Source organism: Tachysurus fulvidraco, chromosome 17 (genome assembly GCF_022655615.1).
Source record: "Tachysurus fulvidraco isolate hzauxx_2018 chromosome 17, HZAU_PFXX_2.0, whole genome shotgun sequence".
NCBI classification, from domain to species: domain Eukaryota; kingdom Metazoa; phylum Chordata; class Actinopteri; order Siluriformes; family Bagridae; genus Tachysurus; species Tachysurus fulvidraco.
The window spans coordinates 3,140,558-3,165,557 of NC_062534.1; the positions used below are offsets into that span (position 1 = coordinate 3,140,558).

General features: G+C 39.5%; 1 protein-coding gene, 1 long non-coding RNA gene, 4 other non-coding genes and 1 pseudogene across 8 annotated transcripts in view; 2 read left to right on the forward strand and 5 right to left on the reverse strand.

Annotated features, from left to right (window-relative positions):
* The window catches only part of LOC125139160, a 2,225-nt gene extending 1,115 nt beyond the window's left edge, over nucleotides 1-1,110 (forward strand). The window contains exon 2 of the long non-coding RNA XR_007138254.1: nucleotides 721-1,110. This is a non-coding gene — a long non-coding RNA (uncharacterized LOC125139160). The remainder of the gene's footprint in view (nucleotides 1-720) is intronic.
* A 1,626-nt stretch (nucleotides 1,111-2,736) lies between these two features.
* trnah-gug lies at nucleotides 2,737-2,808 on the reverse strand. The gene has a single exon. It is a non-coding gene; the product is annotated as a tRNA-His (tRNA).
* A 97-nt stretch (nucleotides 2,809-2,905) lies between these two features.
* On the reverse strand, nucleotides 2,906-2,977 carry trnah-gug. Its single transcript has one exon. It is a non-coding gene; the product is annotated as a tRNA-His (tRNA).
* Nucleotides 2,978-3,073: 96 nt separating this feature from the next.
* Nucleotides 3,074-13,522, forward strand: LOC113645959 (neuronal acetylcholine receptor subunit beta-2-like). 3 transcript variants are annotated; one of them, XM_027151933.2, is made up of 6 exons: nucleotides 3,074-3,234; nucleotides 8,188-8,333; nucleotides 8,450-8,494; nucleotides 8,662-8,771; nucleotides 10,889-11,852; nucleotides 12,501-13,522. In XM_027151933.2, the coding sequence occupies exons 3-6, from the start codon at nucleotides 8,468-8,470 to the stop codon at nucleotides 12,648-12,650; spliced, it is 1,251 nt and encodes a 416-aa protein (XP_027007734.1). In that variant the 5' UTR covers nucleotides 3,074-3,234; nucleotides 8,188-8,333; nucleotides 8,450-8,467; the 3' UTR covers nucleotides 12,651-13,522. The 3 variants fall into 3 exon arrangements, with proteins under 3 accessions (XP_027007734.1, XP_027007735.1, XP_027007733.1); XM_027151934.2 differs by lacking the exon at nucleotides 3,074-3,234 and adding an exon at nucleotides 3,284-3,471; XM_027151932.2 differs by lacking the exon at nucleotides 3,074-3,234 and adding an exon at nucleotides 4,416-4,914.
* On the reverse strand, nucleotides 3,386-3,457 carry trnah-gug. The gene has a single exon. It is a non-coding gene; the product is annotated as a tRNA-His (tRNA).
* Nucleotides 3,766-3,837, reverse strand: trnah-gug. Its single transcript has one exon. It is a non-coding gene; the product is annotated as a tRNA-His (tRNA).
* Nucleotides 13,523-14,258: 736 nt separating the features above from the next.
* Nucleotides 14,259-25,000, reverse strand: part of LOC113646033 — a 12,105-nt pseudogene continuing 1,363 nt past the window's right edge.

Sequence of the window (25,000 nt, forward strand, 5' to 3'; positions counted from 1 at the left end):
TCATTATCTGACTGCTTTTACTTCTATCAGTTATGTGAATATGATCAGTGTGTTTATTTGTTGATTTGCATTGCAGTATAAATCTCTCTGTTCGGGTAAACAGGAAGGTACAGTGAGCTAAAACCACACTGAAATGTTCCACACCCCTGTCAGCTCTAACTTTCCAGACCAGTGTGTGTGTGTGTGTGTGTGTGTGTGTGTGTGTGTGTGTGTGTGTGTGTGTGTGTGTGTGTGTGTGTGTGTGTGTGTACGGTATGTGTGAAAAGTCAGAGGGCGAACTCCAGTAAGCACACACTAAAAAGAAGGGTTGGAATCAAAGACATTTACTCAGTCAGTAATTAACCACTAATTAACTGTCTTAATGTTAATAACCGTCTTTATGTATTTGGAGGCTTTTTTTTTTATAAAATATAGATAATTGTGACTATCTTATTATTTCTCTTCTTTAGAGTTGTCATCCTTTACCTTTGCAACAGCTTTCACACTCTTTCAACTCTCTGCATTTCCCTCATGAGTCACATACAACTGACTTGTTTAGATAGAAAAATAAATAAATAAAAATAAAGTGGCCATACTATTTATTTATTTATTTATTTATTTATTTATTTATTTATTTATTTATTTGGCACTCAATTTGTTAACCTGCCAAAATTTTGGTTGAAGAGTCTGTACAAATATTAAATACACTGCTGATGTCCAACACGTCTGTTCATGTTTAAGTGATAAAAGTCTTCGTCCTCGTCCACGTGTCAAGCCGAGATCCAGCAGCAGCTCAACACAACCTGCACTGAACTTCCTGAGAAGAGACTTATGGGCGGAGCTTCATATAATCCACCAGATCAAAAGCTTTTCATTTTGTCTCTCATCAGCGTCTGAGTCACTTTCTCTTCTTTTCTGTTTTGTAAAAACTTATAGTTGTTCATTTACTGGGGCTTCATTAATAAAGCCTTTGGTGTTAAAGGACAATAATCATCTTCTTAGTATGAACATTACCTCCCCATAATTGATTATTTTTCTATAACAGAACATCTTTGAGTGTTTTTTTTACTTGCACATGACTCCTTATAATGCTGAATTTCTCCATGTATTAAACTTAATGTTTTTATGTTATTTATATCTACAGAACACAAGTGTTTTGTTGTGTTGTTGTCCTGTAGGCAAGACCATTCATCTTATGTTAATAATGATAATGCAGTTTCTGGTCTTGATGTGACCTAAAGCCACAACAGCACCGTGTAACCACAGACCAAACCCAGTGTTACCCTAAATAATCTCAGTTTATCTCCATCATGGTGTGGGTGAAATAATTACACTCACCTTTTTCAGCAGGCCTGTTAAATGACATTAGAGATGACGTCAGATTTTGCCTTTGACTTGGCGCATTGGTTCCATCTAGTGGCACAGTGTTTTATTTTCACCATAAAACTTACAAATCAAATCCAATTTTATATGTCACGTACACATACATACAGAGTACGACATGTCCAGTATTCAGGCATAAAAGGAATGGAATTAAGGATAAAAATAAAACCAAAAGGAGGTAAATAAATAAAAAGTATAAATTATATAAAATATATGAAAATGTTTTGGCAGTACAAATTAAAATGATTTAGTGATTGTCCTTAAAGTGTCCATGTGCAGTAGGGTGTAGTATAAAGTGGCACTTTGCTGTGCAAGTCCAGAGTTAAAGTGACATAGTGCACGTGAAGATGGAGGAAGAGGTCTTGCAGGTCAGGGAGCTCGGTGTGGATGAGACGTTCAGCTGAACGCACCACCCACTGGAGGGCTCGCATGTCCTGCATGGCGCTGTTCCCGACCCAGGAGGTGATGCTACCCCTCAGAATGCTCTTAATGGTGCAGGTGTAGAAAATCTTTAGCACCCGAGAGGGTTGTTTGAAGTCCCTTAAGCGTCTCAGGTGGTACAGATCATTGTTGGAGATCAGGCCCACCACGACAGAGTCGTCAGCAAACTTGATGATGGTGGTGGAGTTTGAAGTGGCACACAGTCATGTGTACAGTGAGTACAGCAGGGGCTCAGAACACAACCCTGGGGAGCTCCTGTGCTGAGGGTGAGGGTGGATGAGGTGTGTTTGCCCACCTGCACGGCTTGTGGTCTGTCTGTCAGGAAGTTGGAGATCCACTGACCCAGGCTGAGTCCCAGGACCTCCATCTTAGAGGAGAGCATGGAGGGAATTATGGTGTTAAACGCTGAACTGTCCACAAACAGCATTTTTGCACAATTCCCTTTTCTGCAGTCCAGGTAGCTCATCAATAAATCTTACACGAACAAACTGTATATTAATAATAAAATAAAATAAAGGAACACAATATCTTAGACGGTTTATGCTTTGTAACTAGTATTTTTTTTTTTAGTTTGAAAAAAAATGTTCTATCGCGTTTATTTTTTATTTTTCAACTTTTCTGTCTCTATTGACAACTCTTGTTTTTGTTTACTAAATAAATATATTTAATTTTATTGTTATTATTATTATTATTATTATTATTATTATTATTATTATTATTGTGTTACTGATTTTAGATCATTTAAATAAAAACTGCAGGTTATTAAATATCTCTGTGTACTATGATGCTGTAAATATATTACAGAGATTAAATATCAGCCGTGTTTGAATTTGTATGCTGGTTTTTATTGAAGTTATTTGGGAATGTTTTCTCTGGAGGAAGGTGGATTCGAGATGGAGACGGTACTTAATAACGTGGCATGATTTAAAAACCTGCCGTGACCCGGATTCGAACCGGGGTTGCTGCGGCCACAACGCAGAGTACTAACCACTATACGATCACGGCTCTCCACCGCGGAGTGAGTGCGCGAGAATGAGCAGGTGTGTGAAAGAGAGATTTATACAGTTTATTGAGCTTTTAACCTCAGTGTGATTTAAAAACCTGCCGTGACCCGGATTCGAACCGGGGTTGCTGCGGCCACAACGCAGAGTACTAACCACTATACGATCACGGCTGTCCACTGAAGAGTGTGAGTGTGTGTGTGCGTGCGTGCGTGTGAGAGAGAGAGAGAGAGAGAGAGAGAGAGAGAGAGAGAGAGAGAGAGAGAGTGTGTGTCTGTGAGTGAGTGATTGAGTGATTGAGAGAGAATGAGCAGGTGTGTGAAAGAGAGATTTATCCAGTTTATTGAACGACTCAATGTGATTTCAATGTGATTTAAAAACCTGCTGTGACCCGGATTTGAACCACTATAGTAGACTGATCACGGCAGAGGTAACAACCTGGTGTGGGTGGGGGAGAGAGAGAGAGAGCGAGAGAATGAGCATTCGAGAGAGCATGTGAGAGAGCATGTGAAAGAGCATGTGAAAGAGAGAAAGATTTATCCAGTTTATCGAACTTTTAACCTCAGTGTGATTAAAAAACCTGCCGTGACCCGGATTCGAACCGGGGTTGCTGCGGCCACAACGCAGAGTACTAACCACTATACGATCACGGCTGTCCACTGCAGAGGTAACAACGTGGTGTGGTGGGAGAGAGGGAGAGAGAGAGAGAGAGAGAATATGTGTGTGTGAGAGAGAGAGAGAGAGAATATGTATGTGTGTGAGAGAGAGAATATGTGTGTGTGTGTGTGTGTGAGAGAGAGAGAGAGAGAGAGAGAGATTTAAAAACCTCCCGTTACCCGGGTTAGAACCACTATAGTAGATTGATCACGGCTCTCCACTGCAGAGGTAACAACCTGGTGTGGGGAGTGTGTGTGTGTGTGTGTGAGAGAGAGAGTAAGTGTATGTGTGTGAGTTAAAAACCTGCCGTGACCCGGATTCGAACCGGGGTTGCTGCGGCCACAACGCAGAGTACTAACCACTATACGATCACGGCGCTCCACTGCAGAGGTAACAACCTCGACTGTGTCTCCTCGTGTTGTGAAAGTCACCACAAATCTCTCCAACTGATCAGTGATCAGTCTGTCAGAGTTTAATGACTTCAGCAAGTTTGTGGATCATCGCATCACTTCGGGTTGCCAGATTGTGAGATTGTGTTTAAGGAGTTTAATCAGATTGATTGTCGAAACAAACTGAAATCCTTTACAAAATCCAGTTTACTGAGCGGTCGTGTCATCAAGTAAATACAATGAATATTACAAAAATTGATGGAAAAAATGGTAAACATAAAAAATAACTTTATTGGCTAATAATATGTATAGTTAACTATAAACTATGGAAAACAAAATGTTTTCTTTACTATTACTATTATTATTATTATTATTATTATTATTATTATTATTATTATTATTATTATGTAAATAATGCTTATATTATGGTCTAACTTCTTACTAAATGTGTTTTCCCCCTTTTTTAATAAAAACTGGTTTAAACCAAGGCACAACTTGACTTATCTAACGAAAGTTCTGTATTTAAAGTCACTCACTTGCTGTCCACACCTCACCATATACTGTAGATTATCTTACATCATAATGTTGTGTATTTTTCCGTGTGTATTCTGTTATGCATCATCTCTATGTCTGCAACCTAGTTCTAAAAAAAAGCCTATCATGTTTTTCAGTATACACAGTATGAACACAATATATGAGGACTACTCATATACCGCAATCTGGCAACCCTTAGCCATTTAAGCCGGTGCGTCAGGATGGATCCAGTTTGCGCTTCGTGCCGGATGTTTTTTGGGCAGCAAAAGTGAATCCTTCTGGATTATCTCAGCTCTTGTGATGGGGATGAGGAGTAAAATCTCTATTCTGTCCGTTAGGGATCTGCTTTTAGAGAAGATTGTGAATGGCGAATGTTAATCCGGCAGAATATAAATCCCCGCATGCGTTTTTATCCCAAAATGATTAGAGAAACGGTGCGTGATTAAGAGCCGACTTTAAACTGCACTTTAATGCTGATCTGCTCATGGCTGCTCGGATGGAAAAAGGACTTTGGCTGCTTTTTCTCACCAGTAAGTAATGAGTGCTTTGTGCTGATGGAGACTTGGAGACTCTGGTGGGAATCAGGTTCACTGGTGTGGAGATTAAAACCTCACACTTACCTTTTTATTTTCTTGTTTGATCGCATGTTTGGTCAAAAGGTTGCCAGGTTCACTGTCAATGCATTGCATTAGATAGTAAAACAATGTTCACTTAGAATATTGTTATATGTTAAATGGTTCGATTCTTTAGCATTTCGAATTTTTAGAGAGCTTTTAATAATAGAGAAGGTCATGAATCAGCTTTCACAGAAATGTAGTATTTATTTAGTTTATTGAAGTAAATTCCAGATGAAAACTAGGAATGGTGTAGCCAGGTGTAGCCATCATCATCATCATCATCATTATTATTATTATTATTATTATTATTATTATTATTATTATTATTATTATTATTATTATGCAGTTATTGTTGCCATATGATGCAAAAATAAACCATTTGTTTCATCGCTCTGATGATTAATATCAGAATCCCACTACAAAATTTCTGGGAAATATGACATTTTAATTAAAAGTGAAACAAACAAGACTAGTCAACAAGTTTAACTAGCTAACTCAGAACCAACTGATTCCCTGGTCTTACATCAGCATAATGAACCAAACATCATAATGTTCTTTATATAGTGCAATAAGCTACAGGATTGTACAATGCCATAATACTGGCAGTGATTCAGAAATCATGTGCAAAACACTGAGAAGTGCGTAAAGAAATGAGATGAAGATGTAATGAAGTTATTCAAATTGATTTTAATAATGCAGATGAAGCAGAGCTTCGGGAAAGGTTTCTCTCTCTCTCTCTCTCTCTCTCTCTCTCTCTCTCTCTCTCTCTCTCTCTCTCTCTCTCTCAATCGCAATCTCCGTAGTGTATGTATGAGTGTTGTATGAGAAGTGTATTGACTGTGTATGTTGTGCAGGACATAAATTCTGTGTGTGTGTGTGTGAGTGTGTGAGTGTATAGTCTCAGGGCAGGGTAAGTATGTCACAGCCATGAGTAATTCTTTTGCCCAGTGAGACACACACACACACACACAAACTGAAACACATCTGAGTTATATTTTTTCTCCTGTTACACACTCCTGTTTTGGTTTTTATTCACAAGCTAGTATTTTTTATTGGTGCTGGTGTGGATGGATGGTACATAGATGAATAGAAAGAATTATTGGGTATACATAAGGAGGGATGGATAGATGTTGTACTGATACACAGGTAGATAGACAGATAGATATTTTCTCAGAGAGATCAGCTTCATAGTGTGTGCGTGTGTGTGTGTGTGTGTGTGCATGTGTGTGTGCGTGTGCGTGTGCGTGCGTGTGTGTGTGTCAGCACTGTCTGCATGATGAGGCAGCTTTTATTTTAGTGCAACTGAATTATTCACAGAGTTGAAGTGCATCCGGGTGGAAGAGTTGAGTCTCTAAGCCTTAACTGAGGCTGTGTTTGTGTGTGTGTGTGTGTGTGTGTGTGTGTGTGTGTGTGTGTGTGTGTGTGTGTGTGTGTGTGTGTGTGTGTGTGTCTGTTCATTGAGCCCTGTTTGTGTGTGGATGTGCACATGACTAATTTCCAGTTTACTCATTACCACATTGACATCTTGATTTAACTGGAAACTCAGAGTGGATTTGTGTGTGTGTGTGTGTGTGTGTGTGTGAGAGAGAGAGAGAGAGAGAGAGAGAGAGAGAGAGAGAGAGAGAGATTTCATAAGAACCCTCAGGCATTTCTAGGGACATGTCCAAAGACATATTTGTAAAATCTTTTTAATAGACTTTTACCGCTTCTTTAGGACATGGTTTGATCTGATGCGTCTTGATCAGAGTCAGAGAATCTTTATAAACTTTACATTCTACAATGTCGCATCTTTTAAAGATAACCATCAAAAGGAATGATATCATATCCCTTGGTATCAAGCATAGGTCCTATACCGTGATTATTTACTCATGTGTACTCATAGTCATATAAAATGCTCTGATCCCAACCTCCATCCAGATGATACACCAGGATCAAATCACAGAGGCTGATGTCACGCTGATGAACAGACGACACGAAACGACGACGATCTGGATGCACGCCGCGTCACGCTAAATGATGATTATTTATTATAACACACCTGCCTCACACACCCAGAGTTAGGGGATCGATTCCTGCTTGTGTGGAGTCCATATGTTCACCCCTGAGCTTTGGGGGTTTCTTCCAGATACTCCAGTTTCACCCTACAGTCCAAAGACATGCATTTTAGGCTGATTGACATCTTTACTGTATGTTGTGTGATTTTTCCCTGTGATGAGTCTTGCTTTGTGCCTTCAGTCACCTGGTTCCTCAGAAAGCTTTGTAAGAAAGATGATGGATGTTTTTGTTCATTTGAATGTCCATAAAGACTAAAGAGTGTGTAATGGTGTAGTAAAAACAAATGCTGATTAGAATGTGATGAATTGAGTCATAGTGATCTGATCTCCAGAGACTCGGGAGTCGAGGCCTCAAGGCAACATGCGACTGTGACTGATGAGTGTGTGTGTGTGTGTGTGTGTGTGTGTGTGTGTGTGTGTGTGTGTGTGTGTGTGTGTGTGTGTGTGTGTGTGTGTGTACAATAAAACCACTCTGACTCCTCTCGTGACACAAACATGGCTGATGACTTTGTCATGAAATTGATGATAAAGCAGATAATGAACTGTTATGGAGCCTATAGCAGGCCTCCAGATATCACATGCACTAAAGATGCTAATTTTGTACGCATGGCTGGAAATATAGGCTTAGTAGTTAGCACGTTCGTCTCACACCTCCAGGGTTGGGGGTTTGATTCCCGCCTCCGCCTTGTGTGTGTGGAGTTTGCATGTTCTCCCCGTGCCTCGGGGGTTTCCTCCGGGTACTCCGGTTTCCTCCCCCGGTCCTCCCCATGGTAGGTTGATTGGCATCTCTGGAAAATTGTCCCTAGTGTGTGAGTGTGTGAGTGAATGAGAGTGTGTGTGTGCCCTGTGATGGGTTGGCACTCCGTCCAGGGTGTATCCTGCCTCGATGCCCGATGACGCCTGAGATGACGCACAGGCTCCCCGTGACCCGAGAAGTTCGGATAAGCGGTAGAAAATTAATGAATGAATGAATGACGTTCTATGAGGAGATGAAGGGGTTAAATGGTCACGTCTTCATAAGATCATGGAAGTCTCTTCGCTTTACCACGTCGGGTCTCTTCATTGTTGTTGTATTTTTGTTCCCCGTATCATTTTGTGTGTGTGTGTTGTTTTTTTTTTGTGCCTTGTATAGCGGCGCTGTGCGCCGAGGTGGAGGAGCGATTGATTAATTACCTCCTGTCTCCTGAGCGCTACAACAAGCTCATACGACCAGCAGTCAACAAGAGCCAGCAGGTGACCATCGCCATCCAGGTGTCTCTAGCTCAGCTCATCAGTGTGGTGAGACACACACACACACATACACACACACACACACACACACACACACACACACACACACACACACACACACACACACACAAACCTGTGAATAATACCTGATTATCTGCTTCCAGAATGAAAGGGAACAGATTATGACCACCAACTGTTGGCTCACTCAGGTAATATACCAAGAGTAGCTGGGATTCATCAAATCTCCCATCAGCGATTTTATTTCTTCTTACAGCATGAGTTTTATTCCTTACATAAACATGATGTCTGGTTTGGGTTCAGAAATAACAGTGTGTAGTTTTGTGCTCTGAGCTGTTATTGTCGTTGTGTGCGTGAGGTTTGGACCGATTACAGATTAATGTGGAATCCAGACGAGTACGAAGGGGTCATGAAAGTCCGTCTCCCTTCGCAGCACATATGGCTGCCAGACATCGTTCTCTACAATAAGTGAGTCTGTCATTTTTAGCGTGTGTTTGTGTTTTTACGTGTGTGTTTTTTTTGTGTAATTACACAAATTCTTTAATGAGGGTAAATCTGCAGAATGTTGTTTGTTAACTGCCTGGAAATTTAGAAAGGTTCGGCAACAGAAAATAAATAAATAAATAAACAAACAATCTCCATAATATCGCTTTCTCTGTGGTCTCTCCGATTGGCCGCAGCTCCTGCTCGTCACTCTGTGGTTAGACGTCGGAGTCGCTGTACGATGTATAAACACCAGTTTTCTGCTCGTTTTGTCCTGACGCAGTGCTGACCGTGAAATTATATTACAGAAATGATATTACAGTTTGGCCCACAGCAGCTCAGGAGCACCAGATTAAAGAGGATTTTTACTCCCCAATAATCCATTTGTAGCCAGCGATGAAGCTTCTCGACTCTGCTGCTCATAGACGCATAAAAAAAAAAAACAGAGTGAAAGAAAAACAGTGTTTTTCAGCATTGAGAGCGGACCTCGTTGGCTGAGGAAACATAACATCTTCCAAGAGGCAACTAAAAAAATTAAAATAATGATAATATAATAATAATAATAATTCTACTTCTGGGGGCATGGTGGCTTAGTGGTTAGCACGTTTGCCTCACACCACCAGGTTTGGGGGTTCGATTCCCGCCTCCACCTTGTGTGTGTGGAGTTTGCATGTTCTCCCCGTGCCTCGGGGGTTTCCTCCGGGTACTCCGGTTTCCTCCCCTGGTCCAAAGACATGCATGGTAGGTTGATTGGCATCTCTGGAAAATTGTCCGTAGTGTGTGAGTGAATGAGAGTGTGTGTGTGTGTGTGTGTGTGCCCTGTGATGGGTTGGCACTCCGTCCAGGGTGTATCCTGCCTCGCTGCCCGATGACGCCTGAGATAGGCACAGGCTCCCCGTGACCCGAGAAGTCCGGATAAGCGGTAGAAAATGAATGAATGGATTCTACTTCTTAAATTACTTTAAACTTGTTCTTAGCTCAATGTTAACAAAGGAAAATCAACACTCAGAAAATTAATAAACAAAATAAACAACTAAAATTAAAAATGATATAAATAGCGTTCATGGCGGTTAAAAGTCTAAAGTCTAACTTCAGCTAAAGTTCGGAGATGATACCAGAACACAGAGTGACTCGGGATTGTTGAGATGTCTGGATAAACACCCGTGTTTGTGTACAGACATCATTATTTCATACAGGAGAGTGTGTACAGGGCACTCAGGATCTCTGAAGAGATTAGGCATGCATTAGCGAGATGAGATGTGCAAGAGAACACACTTAGTGCCTTTTTACAGCCGGTCACTTCGTGTGTTGTCTCTGATCCGATAGCTATCTGATTTGTTAAAACTGTTCCATTTACATCAGGCCACATAAACGCGTCTCGGCGAATCGGATATCGATCCGATCTTTCTACTCCCGCCCAAAATGCGAATGTATTTTACCTCATTTCCGGGGTAATTGAAATGGAACACGCTTTGGTGTATGCGGTTTTCAGAGCGCGATCAAAAAGAAGACGGATAAACTCGTTACGACGGTTATGCTACAAAAAACAGCGTTTACTTTTTGCTGCGTTTTCGCTGGCGGCAGCAGCGCGTTTTAAGACCCGACGAGACGCCTGGGTGAAAGCTCACCCGCGAGTGACGTACTTCCGTTTGGGAGGAGTAAAGCGCTGACGTATGTGGCTCGAACAACCACATTCATTTACACCTGTCCAGTTTCGTCTGAAACGCGTCCCAGACCACCTCCTGAAGGGGTTCGTGCGATCGGATTTATATCCGTCTCGAAAACGTTTCGGAGGGCATTTAGACCTGGTCTTTTTACCGTCGGATAGCTATCAGATCACAGAAAACGCATGAAGTGACCAGGTGTAAAAAAAAAACCCCTTAGAACCAACAATCATGTGTTTTTCACACCTGCTGGCCTTTAGTCTGATTTACAGAAAAATTGGTGTATTGTACCTCGCTTTGTGCACTAAGCCCCTTGAGATAGTGTCCAGGCTCATTGGGAACCTGTGTAGGATGAGTGGTACAGAAGATGGATGGATGGATGGATGGATGGATTAACAACAGAAGATTAAAAACTGTTTCTATGTTTTGGGTTTTTAGTGCAGACGGAACTTACGAGGTGTCCTTCTACTCCAATGCTGTCATTTCCAGTAATGGTGAGGTTGCTTGGTTGCCTCCAGCCATCTATAAAAGCGCATGTAAGATCGAGGTGCAAAATTTTCCGTTCGACCAGCAAAACTGCACGCTGAAGTTCCGCTCTTGGACTTACGACCACACCGAGATCGACCTGGTCCTGCTGTCTGACTTCGCAAGCCGTGACGACTTCAAACCCAGCGGCGAGTGGGACATCGTGTCACTTCCCGGCCGCAAGAACGAAGACCCGGACGACATCACTTACCTGGATATCACTTACGACTTCATCATCAAGCGCAAGCCGCTGTTCTACACCATCAACTTGATTGTTCCTTGCGTTCTTATCACATCTCTGGCCATCTTGGTTTTCTACTTGCCTTCAGACTGTGGTGAGAAGATAACTTTGTGTATCTCGGTTCTCCTGGCCCTAACCGTTTTCTTGCTTCTCATCTCCAAGATCGTGCCCCCAACATCTCTGGCTGTGCCACTCATAGGCAAGTACCTGATGTTCGCCATGGTGCTGGTGACCTTCTCCATTGTTACCAGCGTGTGCGTATTAAACGTTCATCACCGTTCTCCCAGCACACACACCATGCCACCGTGGGTCAAGAGCTTCTTTATGCGTCGCCTTCCAGCGCTGTTGTTCATGCAAAGGCCCGGATCGTCAAACATCCCGGAGAACTTCCAGCACAAGCACCAACATCACTCATGCTCGAGGAACGTTCATAAAAGAGAGCAAGACCATCTGGTGGATTCAACGGTGTTTGTGAACAATGACTCCAAAATCATGAGCTCTAGGAAGAGAGAAATGCAGGACAGCACAGGGGTTCGGAAACGGCTAGCGGCGAAGCAGTCGGCGGATATGGAAGAGGCCATGGAAGGCGTGAGATACGTCGCTGATAAGATAAAGAGCAAGGATGATGATGAAGCGGTGAGCATTGCTGTAATCCGTTCACTTTTTTTTAAAATGATCCAAATTTAAATTTAGCACATATATATAGGCTTAGTGGTTAGCATGTTCGCCTCACACCTCCAGGGTTGGGGGTTCGATTCCCGCCTCCGCATTGTGTGTGTGGAGTTTGCATGTTCTCCCCGTGCCTCGGGGGTTTCCTCCGGGTACTCCGGTTTCCTCCCCCGGTCCAAAGACATGCATGGTAGGTTGATTGGCATCTCTGGCAAATTGTCTGTAGTGTGTGAGTGAATGAGTGTGTGTGCCCTGTGATGGGTTGGCACTCCGTCCACGGTGTATCCTGCCTCGATGCCCGATGACGCCTGAGATAGACACAGGCTCCCCGTGACCCGAGAAGTTCGGATAAGCGGTAGAAAATGAATGAATGAATGAATGAATGAATGAATGATAACTCATCCCCAGCGAATAGCGATATCAGATGTTTGTAATCTTTCTTCATGAAGCTTCACAAAAACATGATATGGCTTAAGTTTGAGGTAAGTTTCTGGAAGTGGAGAATCCTTCCAGAGCTAAAGATTTCTTCGGGTGATACAGCTATATTAAATGAATTGTTAACTAAAAAAAACCTAAATATTTGTCTATAAAGCTCTGGTTTCTTTTGGTTTTCAGATCATCGAGGATTGGAAGTATGTGGCGATGGTAATAGACCGGCTCTTCCTCTGTATCTTTGTGTTGGTTTGTGTTTCTGGAACCGTTGGCCTCTTCATGCAGCCTCTAGTCAAGAGCTACAATATTCCCATGGCTGACAACACAGAGTGACACACACACACACACACACACACACACACACACACACACACATGCGAGAACCAGCCCAAGCTCACTCCCAATTTAGAAACTGTGAACGTGAGCTAAAGTATTCCTCTCCCTTTACCCCTGCCCTGATGTTTACTACCTAGCACTGGACCCAGGTCATGTGATCCTACTGACCTCAACCATTTGTTAAGAAACGATAGCAATACAGATTCAGAGAACCTTACCTCGATATCTTAATCCTTAGACGGTTTCTATGGTAACAAAAGTACAGACTCTAATTTGCATGCTCTCACAAATACTGCAGTAGATTTTAAACCAAGAAGGAATAAATAATTAATAAATCATCTTATTTACAGGATGCGGTTGTGCAATGCACAGAGTACTCGGGTAAAAAAAAAAAGGACTTAAATTGTGTGGAAATGTCTTTCAAAATTCTATAAAATTGTGTTCGTTAATATCATTTTATAAAATGTGTAATGAAATGTTGCCTCAAAGCAAACAAACCCCTACTGTATAAAGCACACACACACACACACACACACACACACACACAATATTTATTTAAATAATACTCATTATATTTTATATTAATATAAAGAGCTGATCATTTATATACACACACGCATGTACGTCACACACCTCGTCTCGTCTTGTACGTCCTGTCCTTGGTCGGAGTTTTTTTCTTACTGTTATCGCTTGTTTATCTATTTTCTTTTTTTTTTTTCTATGCGGATCGAGTCACATGGTTAGAAGATGATGCAATGTGCTAGAAAGACGGTTAAAGTTTTAATATGCAAAGTTTATCATAAACATCTGATGATTATGTGATAGGAATAAAGGTTTTCAAAGAAAAAATTGTTCTTTGGTAAACACAAGATGTGTTTGTATTTGTTTGTTCTTTTTTTCCATGGTGGAGTGACTGTTTATAGGGCCTTGCTCAGGGGCCAAGCAGTGGCAGCTTGGTGGACCTGGGGTTTGAACCCATGACCTTTCGATCAGTAGCCCAAATTTATGGTATATGTGTGGATATATATCTGAAATATTTATTGAATGTTGGACACTTCCTCCTTGCAGGAAAAAGGGGCGGGGCTAACAGGCTGACGACCTTCGTAGTGAAACGATGGACACAAAATATATAACAGCATTTGTAACATATTTATTCGAATGAAAGAAAACAGTAAAAAATCTGTTTGGATTTTTTTTTTTTCACCACGTTTATAGTTTTTCATACTTTAAATCAATCAACAGCTGAGAGGCAAATTGAGTTTTATATTATATAATTATTATATTATTATACTGGAATTAAAATATTCCTTAACCTGATATAGTGCATTATAGATATAATTGTCAGATTAAAGGTGTAAATATAGGGGAAAGGACTGTATGTTTGAAGAAATAACTGAGTAGCATATAAAAAGCAGAAAACGTGTGTGTGTGTGTGTGTTGTGTGTCGTGTGTCTGTGTGCGTGTGTGATAAGAGCGACGTCGCACAGCCTTGGCCTCAGCTGCTTCCAAGTGGAGCAGAAAATCATCAGAGCTGAAACCACAAACACACACACACATACACACACACACACACACACACACACACACACACACACGCACACAGTGTTTCAACAGTACAGTGCAGCGGATTCATGCAAACTAAGAAGATATTTATCTCCTGGTAAAAATTTAAAACAACAAACAGCACTTGAGTAAAAAATTTCATCATTTAAAAGGTAAAAAAAATTGTGATCATACTATTTAAAAAAGATATGATTTACATTATTAAAATATCTTTATAGCATCTATTACTCATTATTATTTTTAATAAACTGTGAATCCATGAATACAGAAATCTTTGAAATGAATGCCATGTCTTTATTTTGTCATAAGGGGTGAAACATTTGCCCTCCCTAACACAAGGCATTCAGCAAGCATCAGTATAAAACACACCCAGACACACACACACACACACACACACACACTCCTTTGTATCTATCTATATATACTAAGAATAGAATTTCAACAGAATTAAAATGAACGTAAAATTTCATGATGATGATTATGATGATGATGATGAGAAAGTATATGACAATCCTGATGACGATGACAATGAGGATGATGATGACGGTGGTGGTGATGACGATGATGATGATGATGATGGTGATGATGATGAATGACTTTAATAAAACTGGAGCTGAGCTGATAAAAATACACTCAATCCCTCACCACTGGCTCATGTTATAATATTTGTAGAGCAGAAAGACACACACACACACACACACACACACACACACTACAAAATAGTAACTACAGAAGTAAAACTATTACAAATCTCTAACATTACAAATGTTAGAGATTATTTGGTGAAAACAAAATCCTTCACTTTTACACTAATTTTACATTCCGCCGAACCACAAAAGTCGCTGTTTCCTCCACAGACGTTTATTTTGTAGTATGAATTTGTTTCATGATGTAATACCCTTTAGCTCCAGTACAGTCAAGGAATCCCAGCTGAGGAGCACAAAGTCACAGCAATATTTTTACTTAACAGACAAAACAATAGCTGTTATTAAATACCTTTTTTTAAATAAATAAATAAATAAATAAATAAATAAATAAATAAATAAATAATAGCATTTCTAGTATTTTCTAATAAATAATTGCGGATGTGTTTGTCGCTAGTCATCCATCAGCTTTTGCAGTATAAATGATCAGTAATTCATCTTCAATTAAATATTAGTTATCTGAATATTTTAGACCCAAATCTTTTGTCCAGGTTTTTAACATTCAACATATCACATGTTATTGAAGTTACAGTCAGCATGAAGGGTGAAAATCATGTGACTGTACAATATACTTTCTGGGAGAGAGGGATGATGTTCTCTTTAGGACTTTAAGTGTCTCAGAGATACGTCTTTAGCCTTCACTTGACCTTCCCCAGCTGTCATAGAACAAGGGAAAGCTGGGTGGTGATGATGATGATGATGATGATGTGTGTGTGTCTGAGAGAGAGAGAGACAGAGAGAGAGAGAGAGAGAGAGAGAGAGAGAGAGAGAGAGAGAGAGAGCGCATTACACTGAAATGTTATTACCTTAGACAGGAAGTAGATCAGGAGGCTGAGGAGCAGCAGTGCGAGCACCACGCTGAGCAGAATCACCCACCAGGGGACTCGACTGAGAAAAGTCGGCTTCTTCTCTGGGAACACTGTTAGTCTCACCTGTATGTACTGTAACATGAGCACACACACACACACACACACACACACACACACACACACACACACACACACACACACACACACACACACACACACACACACACACATTTAAACTTAAACCTGTATATAACACATACTGAGATTTCTTAAAATCTGTTTGAAATAACTTCCATAACATTATTAAATTTACCTAGATTTTATTTAGACTACAACTTTTTAATTTCTACAGCAAATTGTTTGTAAATATATTTTAACCACACTGCTTCATAGTGCACATGAAAACGTGCAGTGTGTGTGTGTGTGTGTGTGTGTGTGTGTGTGTGTGTGTGTGTGTGTGTGTGTGTGTGTGTGTGTGTGTGTGTGTGTGTGTGTGTGTGTGTGTGTGTGTGTGTGTGTGTTTTGCAGAACCATGTAAATAAGGAAAATAAATAAAAAGCATGGAATGGGACTGACTACAATCACATTCTAGCACTTTTATGTCTTTTTTTATTTATTAAAGTTTTAAAAGGTTGATATTTATAATTTAAGCTCATAACGAGTGGTTGTTGTTTGTTAATTCCTCTGATCAACCAGCATCCCCTTGTTCAGTTCTTCACCTGATTTTGAGATCTTTTAAGCCTGATGTTCTTCTGAGATCCGTCAAGGCTGAGAGACGCATTCAGTACGATGTCCAGATATTTCAATGAGCCGTATTCCTGTTAATCAAATCAATATCTACAATCTTTTATTTTTTTTATTTGATTAATTTCTATACAAACCATAGTAAGGTGCGAAATGAAAATCACCTCGATGAAAGTGCTGCTCAACAGTCTCGAGTGAAGAGTAACTGCAGTTCTGTCTGCTGCCTTTAGGGGGCATCGGAGTGCGAAACACTTTAATTCATCATCACACGTCTGAGGTGATAAAAAAGGGTACAGAATACATGGAGTTTCTTTCTGTTACTTCTAGCTGTACTTTACTTAAACGTATCATCAGTTAGTTGTATTAGTTAAATATTAAACATCATTTTATTTGTCGAAATCATTGAAATTGTCCGAATTTCACTGTCTAAACAAAGCAATACTACGCATTAGTCATGATTGCTATTTAACATGAAATCTTAATTCTATACCAGTTTTGTTTTTTTAATCATATATTTGTTCACACTTATTAATAAAACCTAATATATCCACTGGAAGTGTTACAAATAACAATAACCAAACTGTCTGAACTGTGTATATTCTGTCTATACAAGACTGTGTTACTGTAATTCATGCTGATATAAGGAACCAGGGTGACATCCGTAAACACCTTCTAATACATTATTGTTATTATTATTCCCTCACATGAAGTCCTGAAGCCCTACAGATAATCTGGTGTCTTTTCTGTCCATTCTGTTCCTTTAATACTGTAAACTGTGTGACTTTACCAGATATTTGTAATGTCTTTTGCTCCCGAATAAGGACAGAAGTCCGTCAGTGCTGAAAGCTGAGGCCTTGGCTTCATTTTCTGCTTGACGTTTTCCTCTCGATGTCACCTGCACAGAGCCAGCAAAGTTATACACCTGTTCCTGAGGCCAAAACACTGATGCAGTGCGGTGTGAAAACTGTTGCTGACCTCCTGAGCTTGTCTGAGAGGACTGATTTCTGAGTCGGGGCTGCACTGGATGCTCTGGTTGTTCGGTCCGGTGATCCGCAGCAGGTGCAGGAGCCCCTTGCCTGCTTTGTTCTCCTTTGGCCACTGGATGTTGAGGGTAGCGGAAGCAAAGGACTTCAGAGGTCGACCCATGTTACTGATCTAATAATAAGGAAAGACATAGACACAGATTTGTTTATCCTTCTATTCTCTTCTCATCTATAATGAGCACGTCCGTACCTGGTCGAGATATCCTCGGTACGATGCAGGGGCGGTTCTAGGATTTCATCTTTAGGGGGTTTTAGCCCTCAGTGATTAATTTAAAACAAGAAGAGTTTTATATTATATATTATATGACTACATAGTAAGCCAAAAGTTATGGTATTATTTAAAATGGCAAAAGTGGACACCAAATTTTTATGCATGATGTAATGATGTCAGTCTTGAATCAGATCAGTTCATGTATGTGTGCATTCTCTATGAACAGTGTGTCCAATGAATGCAGTCATTAATAAACACATATTCACAAGACAAAGACCAAATCAATAAATGTTTTAGTATTGAATGGATTGTTTGCATTAATATTTTGTTTGTGCTACAACTCTGGTAATAAGAATAGTGACATTTCACTGCTTTTGGTTGCCGTCTTTACGTCTTTCCACCGATTAACGTTATAGATAAACGCCTCCAGCTCTGACTGCGCGTGCACGCTGCGCGTACCTGTGCTTCTCCATTCAGATAAAGCAGATAGCTGATGACGCCCTTTTGAAAGACTACAACGCACGCGCGTAAAAGCAAAGTAAAACAAAAATCGCTCTTGGATCAAACTGATAAGTAATTTTCTTTAACATCGACGACATGTCCTACGTTTTGACATCATTTTTATTGTTTATTTATGAAAGTAAAAATTATACTTATAGTTTTAGGGTGGTTGAGATCACACACAGGGGCTGGAGCCACCCTAAAAAAGGGCTAGAACCGCCCCTGGTACGTGGTACGAAATTCTATCGTTGTTTGCGAAGACAGATTTTGCACATAGGACGTAAGAAATGTTGTAAAACTTTATGGACAAACCCTGAACTCGTACTGCACAGGATCGCCGATCTCCTTGCTTTCCTCTGCTTCTCGATAGTACACTTGAGAAGGTTTGGCCTGTCTGCAGACATCCAACAGTAACACACAGTGAAGAAATGAGATTGAGGTGTGTTTGCTCAGGGAGTGGCAGCATTAACATCTCGATATAAATCAAAACAACAATAAGGATTTCACTTCCTCAAGAGCTCAAATGACACGAATGAGTCAAGGAACATTTTTTTTATTTTGTATTCGTTTTCTTTAACTCTTCCACATGTTTGCCTGAAATTTTCCAGGATTGTTCCAAATTATGAACTTTGCAAGTAAAATTAATTTTGTCACACACACACACACACACACACACACACACACACACACACACACACACACACACACACACACACACACACACACACACACACACACACAAGCATTGGGCATTGCATTTTGATTTATAAGCATTCAAGTCAATTTGGCCTGGAAAAAAAACAGGTTTTATTATTTGCTGACATTAAAAACTGTCAAAATGGTTTCAAAACAATCCCCTGGCTTTGAAATATACCAGCCTGTAATTGTGCATTAACTTTTCTGCCTCTATAGTGAAAATAATTTCTGCCTCTATAGTGAAAATAATAATCTGCATAATGGTTAATACTATACTTGTTTGTTTTTAAAGTACGAGCGAAGATCAGATATATATATATTTCTATTAATAATTTCTATAACGGAACGTCATGCTTACCCAAACACTTGCAGACAAAGCTCAAAGAAAACTCGAGCCTCTGCGACCGTTTCGGAAATATTCTGCACGCTGATCCTAGGGCGTCAAAACATACGTGAAATAATTTCATATTAATAAAAATTATCATTCAATGCATGATGAATTCAGTAATGAAATAAATAAACTGTACAGTGTCTGTATCTCTACATGCTATATTACAACTGGAGACAAAGTTTTGCAAATCATTGTGTTTTTAATAGAAAAAAAAATTACCTTAATGACTTAAATTGAACAAATAATTCAAAATTGACGTCATAACATAAACGTCAGGTCTTACGTCTGGAGATTCATCGTCACGTTGACGTCCGTTATGCTCGGGGTCAGACGATCAGAGTTTAGCAAGAGATAAAAAGTTACCTAGAGAATGAAGCATCTCGAATAAGTAAAACCAGAGTAAATAAATAAAGTAAATAAATACATACGGCTCCAAAGTCTTTCAGTTTACCTCTGCATTTCTTTGGAAAGGATTTCCGAGATTACATTCCACTCTGGTTTTACTCGCATCCACGTCACACTGCACGTTCACTTTCTGCAGAAAACAAACACACACAATCCACACTGGTGCACGTTTTTCATTTGAATCCCTTCCATATCTATTGAGTCGTGTTTTATTCGTACACTATCTGGATTGAGGATGACTGATGATAACGGTAGAGATTCTGGAAAGTTTGCAACCAGTTGAGCGAGATGAGCATCATCTCCTCCTGGATTGGTCACAGTGACCTCCAGGGCCGTGTTCCCAGCGCCGGGGGAGATTACTGCCACTCCATCCTCCCTTTAATATACAGAATAACATAGAGATTAAGAGCACAGCATGCTAAAGTGGTCTCTCTATGACTTAAAGGATCAAACAAATTGCTTTCAAATGAGCCAGAGAGCTTGTAGTGTTCAATTTCTGAGCATTTAATAAATTCAAGCTATTTTAAGAGTTTCAACATTGAATTTACGGATCACCATAAACATCATCATAATCATCATCATCATCATCATCATCATCATCATCATCATCATCATCATCATCATTGTCATAATCAAGATCATCATCATCATACAGATAATTATAAACATCATCATCATCAGGATCATCATCAGGATCATCATCATCATCATCATCATCATCATCATAAGGATCATCATAAACATTCTCATTATCCTCCTCCTCATCATCATCATCATCAGCATCAGCATCATCATTCTCATTACCATCATCAGAAGCATCAAAATGATCATAATCATAAGGAGCATCATCATTATAAAGATAATTATGAACATCATTATCAGGATCATCATAAACATTCTCATCATCCTCATCCTCATCATCATCATTGTCATCATTATCATCATCATCATCGTCATCGCTATCATCATCATAATCAGGCTCATCATCATCATCATCATCATCATGATCATCATACAAATAATTATAAACATCATAATCAGTATCATCATCATCATCATCATCATCATCATCATCATCAAAAACAACATTCAGTCAAGTATAATTCAGACACTTTTAGCTATTTTTCTATTGATATTGAGCCCATATTCATTATTTTTGTTTTACAAATATATTCTTTCTGTAATTTTTTTTTATCTATTAAAAATATAAAAAAGTGTGTGAGGTCACCTGGCTAGTGGTGAACATGAGTCCTGATGTTGGTCTTTGGAGCAGAAGCTGTATTGTAGCTGCAGGTTACTCTGACAGATATTATCACTTCCACAGCCAGGGTTCAAAAACACAAGCTGAAAATAAAAGACAAATTCAGTAGAAAAATTCACATAGACCAAAGCAATTCTCTTGTCATGTTTCTGTCTAACACACACTTTTGCTGTGCTTTCCCGAGGCTGGAGATCATTTAGCGCTGGCTGGAGAGCTTTGGCTCAGCGTCTGAGGAGGACTGTACTGCGGCAGAGACACCGACACACTGACGGGGATTTCTGTAAGCTTGTTCTCTGTGTTTTCCTGGAGACACCGGTAATTAATGTCACATACTGTATCTTCACTCAGTGTAAATAAAAAGAAAAGCAGAAGGTTCGGTACCCTGAGACGGAGGATGCTTTGGACGCATTGTTTTTGACCTTGTTTCTGGAGTACAGTGTTTCCTTCATGATTGTTCTGGAAAACCAGACGGGACTGATGACCTTCCTGAACCCAGCGTTCATCAGCGTTCAGCTTGTAGAGAATCTCTACAGGACCACAGAGAGGAAACGATAAGTTTTATAAAGCAAGCTATAAAGAGAATTGTTATAATATTAAAGATTTAAATATTATTAAATATAAAGGGTCATATGGCTTAGTGGTTAGCTCGTTCGCCTCACACCTCCAGGGTTGGGGGTTCGATTACCACCTCCGCCTTGTGTGTGTGGAGTTTGTATGTTCTCCCCGTGCCTCGGGGGTTTCCTCCCCCGGTCCAAAGACATTTATGGTAGGTTGATTGGCATCTCTGGAAAATTGTCCGTAGTGTGTGAGTGTGTGAGTGAATGAGAGTGTGTGTGTGCCCTGTGATGGGTTGGCACACCGTCCAGGGTGTATCCTGCCTCGATGCCCGTTGACGCCTGAGATAGGCACAGGCTGCCCGTGACCGGAGAAGTTCAGATAAGCGGTAGAAAATGAACAAATGAATGAATTCATAATCAAGCAGTATTTCACTCACGCAGTTTGGGGTTATACGTCGCTGGATAGGTCGTGTAGGAGAAGCAGGATTCAGCTGTAATGAGGCTGAAAGATTTACATGTAGACATTCAGTAAAACATCAGAGATTCTAATGACCACAATAAGGCTGCATAGAGTTTCATGGATTTTCTCACCAGTGACCTTTCTGGCAGTCAATTTTCTTGAAGTCCATCTCACTGGGTGTTAATGTCAAGGATTTCTCAATGCTAATCACTGGTTTAGCCCTTTAACAAAAAAGAATATTACAAATTATTTATCTACTTACAGACTAATTATACAGGATATAGGACCTATGTGAAAGACAACTGAAACTAAATTGTCACCTGTAGACGAGTACGCTGTCAGAAAGTGAGCCCACGGCTAAGTCTGGATAGCCGTTCCCATCTATATCCATGTTTCCAGCCAGGGAATAGCCGAACAGTTTGATTCGATGGGCTTTACCCTGTAAAACCTACATAACAGAAGGTTAAAGATGAAAGATTTCTCCAGAGAATGCTTATTTTAAACTGGATAAATAATCATGTCACCTACTTGGTAGTCTTTCTGTGTAAAATGTCCATTTTTGCCGAAGTAAATATAAACTGCACCATCGGCATCGTTATCATAAGGTGCTCCAACTGCAAAATCTGTCAAAAACAAGAAAAATGAATAAACACAATGACCAATGATGTCTGGTATAAGAAGGTGTGTCTTGGTGCGAACATTCTGACCACGAACCGTTGTATCCGTCGTGATTGACATCCCCGGTGTTTGCTACCGCTAGTCCAAACATGGAGTCTTTATTTCCAGTAAGAATGTCTGGCTGTAACTTGTCCCAGTCTCGACCGTCTCGGCGGTTTATGTAGACGTAAACAGCGCCACCTATTCCTGCCTCTATATCCGTCGTGATGTACTGAGGAGCACCGACCACAAGATCATCCCATCTGGTAAACCAAGCAGAAGACATGTTTTTAGTTTTGTCGAATTGTAATGAATTTGAATGAATAATTAACAACAATAGCGATAATAATTTTCCTTTTTTCTGGACAATTAATCTACACTTAAAATTTGAATACCTTTATTTATTTATTTATTTATTTATTTATTTATTTATTTATTTATTTATTTATTTATTATTTACTTACTTACTTATTTATTTTTATTTATTAAAAAACACAAGTACACTTATATTAAAAAAATGATTATGTTTTTAAAACATAAAATTGATATATATGTAAAATACTGTTGAAAATTAGATATTTTTTTATTGTATCACTTGGTTTGAAATGTTTTTTTGTTTGTTTTTTTAGTTTTGTTTTGTTTTGTTTTCTATATTTCACCTAACTGCAGTTAAAAAAATGAATTCATTAAAAAATAGAACAAAATAATTTGTATGATTTCTGAAAAATCAAGTAGATTCTCATTTTGACTTTTTTTTTCTCTGAAGTAGAATTACGTAATTATTGACCTAATTCCTACAAAGAATTCCCAAACACTGGGAAAGCTTTTGCTTCTTTAGCTTAATAAATATTTTTGACATTGCTTAAAATGAAAGGAACAAATCAACAATCAGGTCAATGAGAGCCAGGCGTGTTAGATCAAGCCTTCGATAGGACGCGTCTCTAGCTCTAGATGTCTTACCCGTCTGCATTGAGGTCCGTTACAGCCAGCGAGTAGCCGAAAGAGGACGCCAGTCCCGGGCCATGGAGGAGGTGAGCTACTCTCAGACCCACCTGAGCCTTCACAGCTGCAGGCTTTAAGATCAGAACCTCACCACTGAAATTGGAGCGTGGAGCTCCGGCCACTATAACCTGCTCATCTTTCTTTAACAGATTCATTCCAGTATCCAGAGCAAAGCCTGGAAAAGTGCAAGAGGAAAATATGTCAAATCCATCTGGGATCATTTTAAATCTTGGTGCTAAAATGAGATGAATCTTCAGTAGAGTCCCTTCAGCGTCGAAAAAACTATGATCTCTATTCAATAACTGTATTTTACTGCAACCTAAAAATTACATGAAATACAACAATTAAGTTTATACATATACACCTGAAAGGCATGTATTAACTATGTGGATGCATTTTTTAAACATTTGAAGTAATCTATTAAGGTTTACATACATTAGCACTGAAAATGACCAGGAAAGACATGATTACAGTATAATTACATGTATTAATTAAAATTGACCCTAATATGTAGAATTGTAGAAATATACTGTATTTAAAACAAAGTAAATTCACATAAGAAATAAAAGCATTGAATGTTTCACCTAAATAGCTGCTGATGTTCAGTGGGATTAAAGATCCGTCGAATACATTCTGTCCTTCGGTTAAATAGGAATCCAGATTAATAAAGTCGTTGACTGGCTCCATGCGGACAGCACCTTTGAAAAATTGTGTTCGATTAAGTAGCATGCAAAAAATAATAATAATAAAAGTTTTCCTTGTTGCTGGCATTGTAAAATTATCGGTAAACCTTTGGTACATTTCATGTCTATTAACATACTGTAAAGCTTTAATTGAATTAAACATATACTTTATACACCTGGTAAAATATTCAATTCAAGTTTTCAATTCAAGTTTATTTGTATAGCGCTTTTTACAATGGGCTTCGTCTCAAAGCAGCTTTACAGAACATAAACATAGAACAGAAGTTAAACATAAGGAGAAAAAAGAATTAATATAGTAAAAAATTAAGAGATATATAGAATAAAATATAAAATATACATAATAAAGCCTTAATTATACACCAGCAACTAGCAGAAGTGTATCTTTATACCTTTCTAAAGAGTGGGGGAAAAGTATATATTTAAATATTTAACATATTAAACATTTTAATATCCCAAGACTGGTGTACCTTTCCAGTCATATGCACCAGGCCCTGAGAACACAATATAGTTCTTGTCGCCGGTGAAAGCTGCAGAGACGCCCTGCTGGCAGTAACCAAACTGCTCCTTTGAACTGCCCCGATTGCGGCAAAACGTCCTTGTGTCTTCTACAATCAGGTTCTGTTCCAGGATGAAACATCT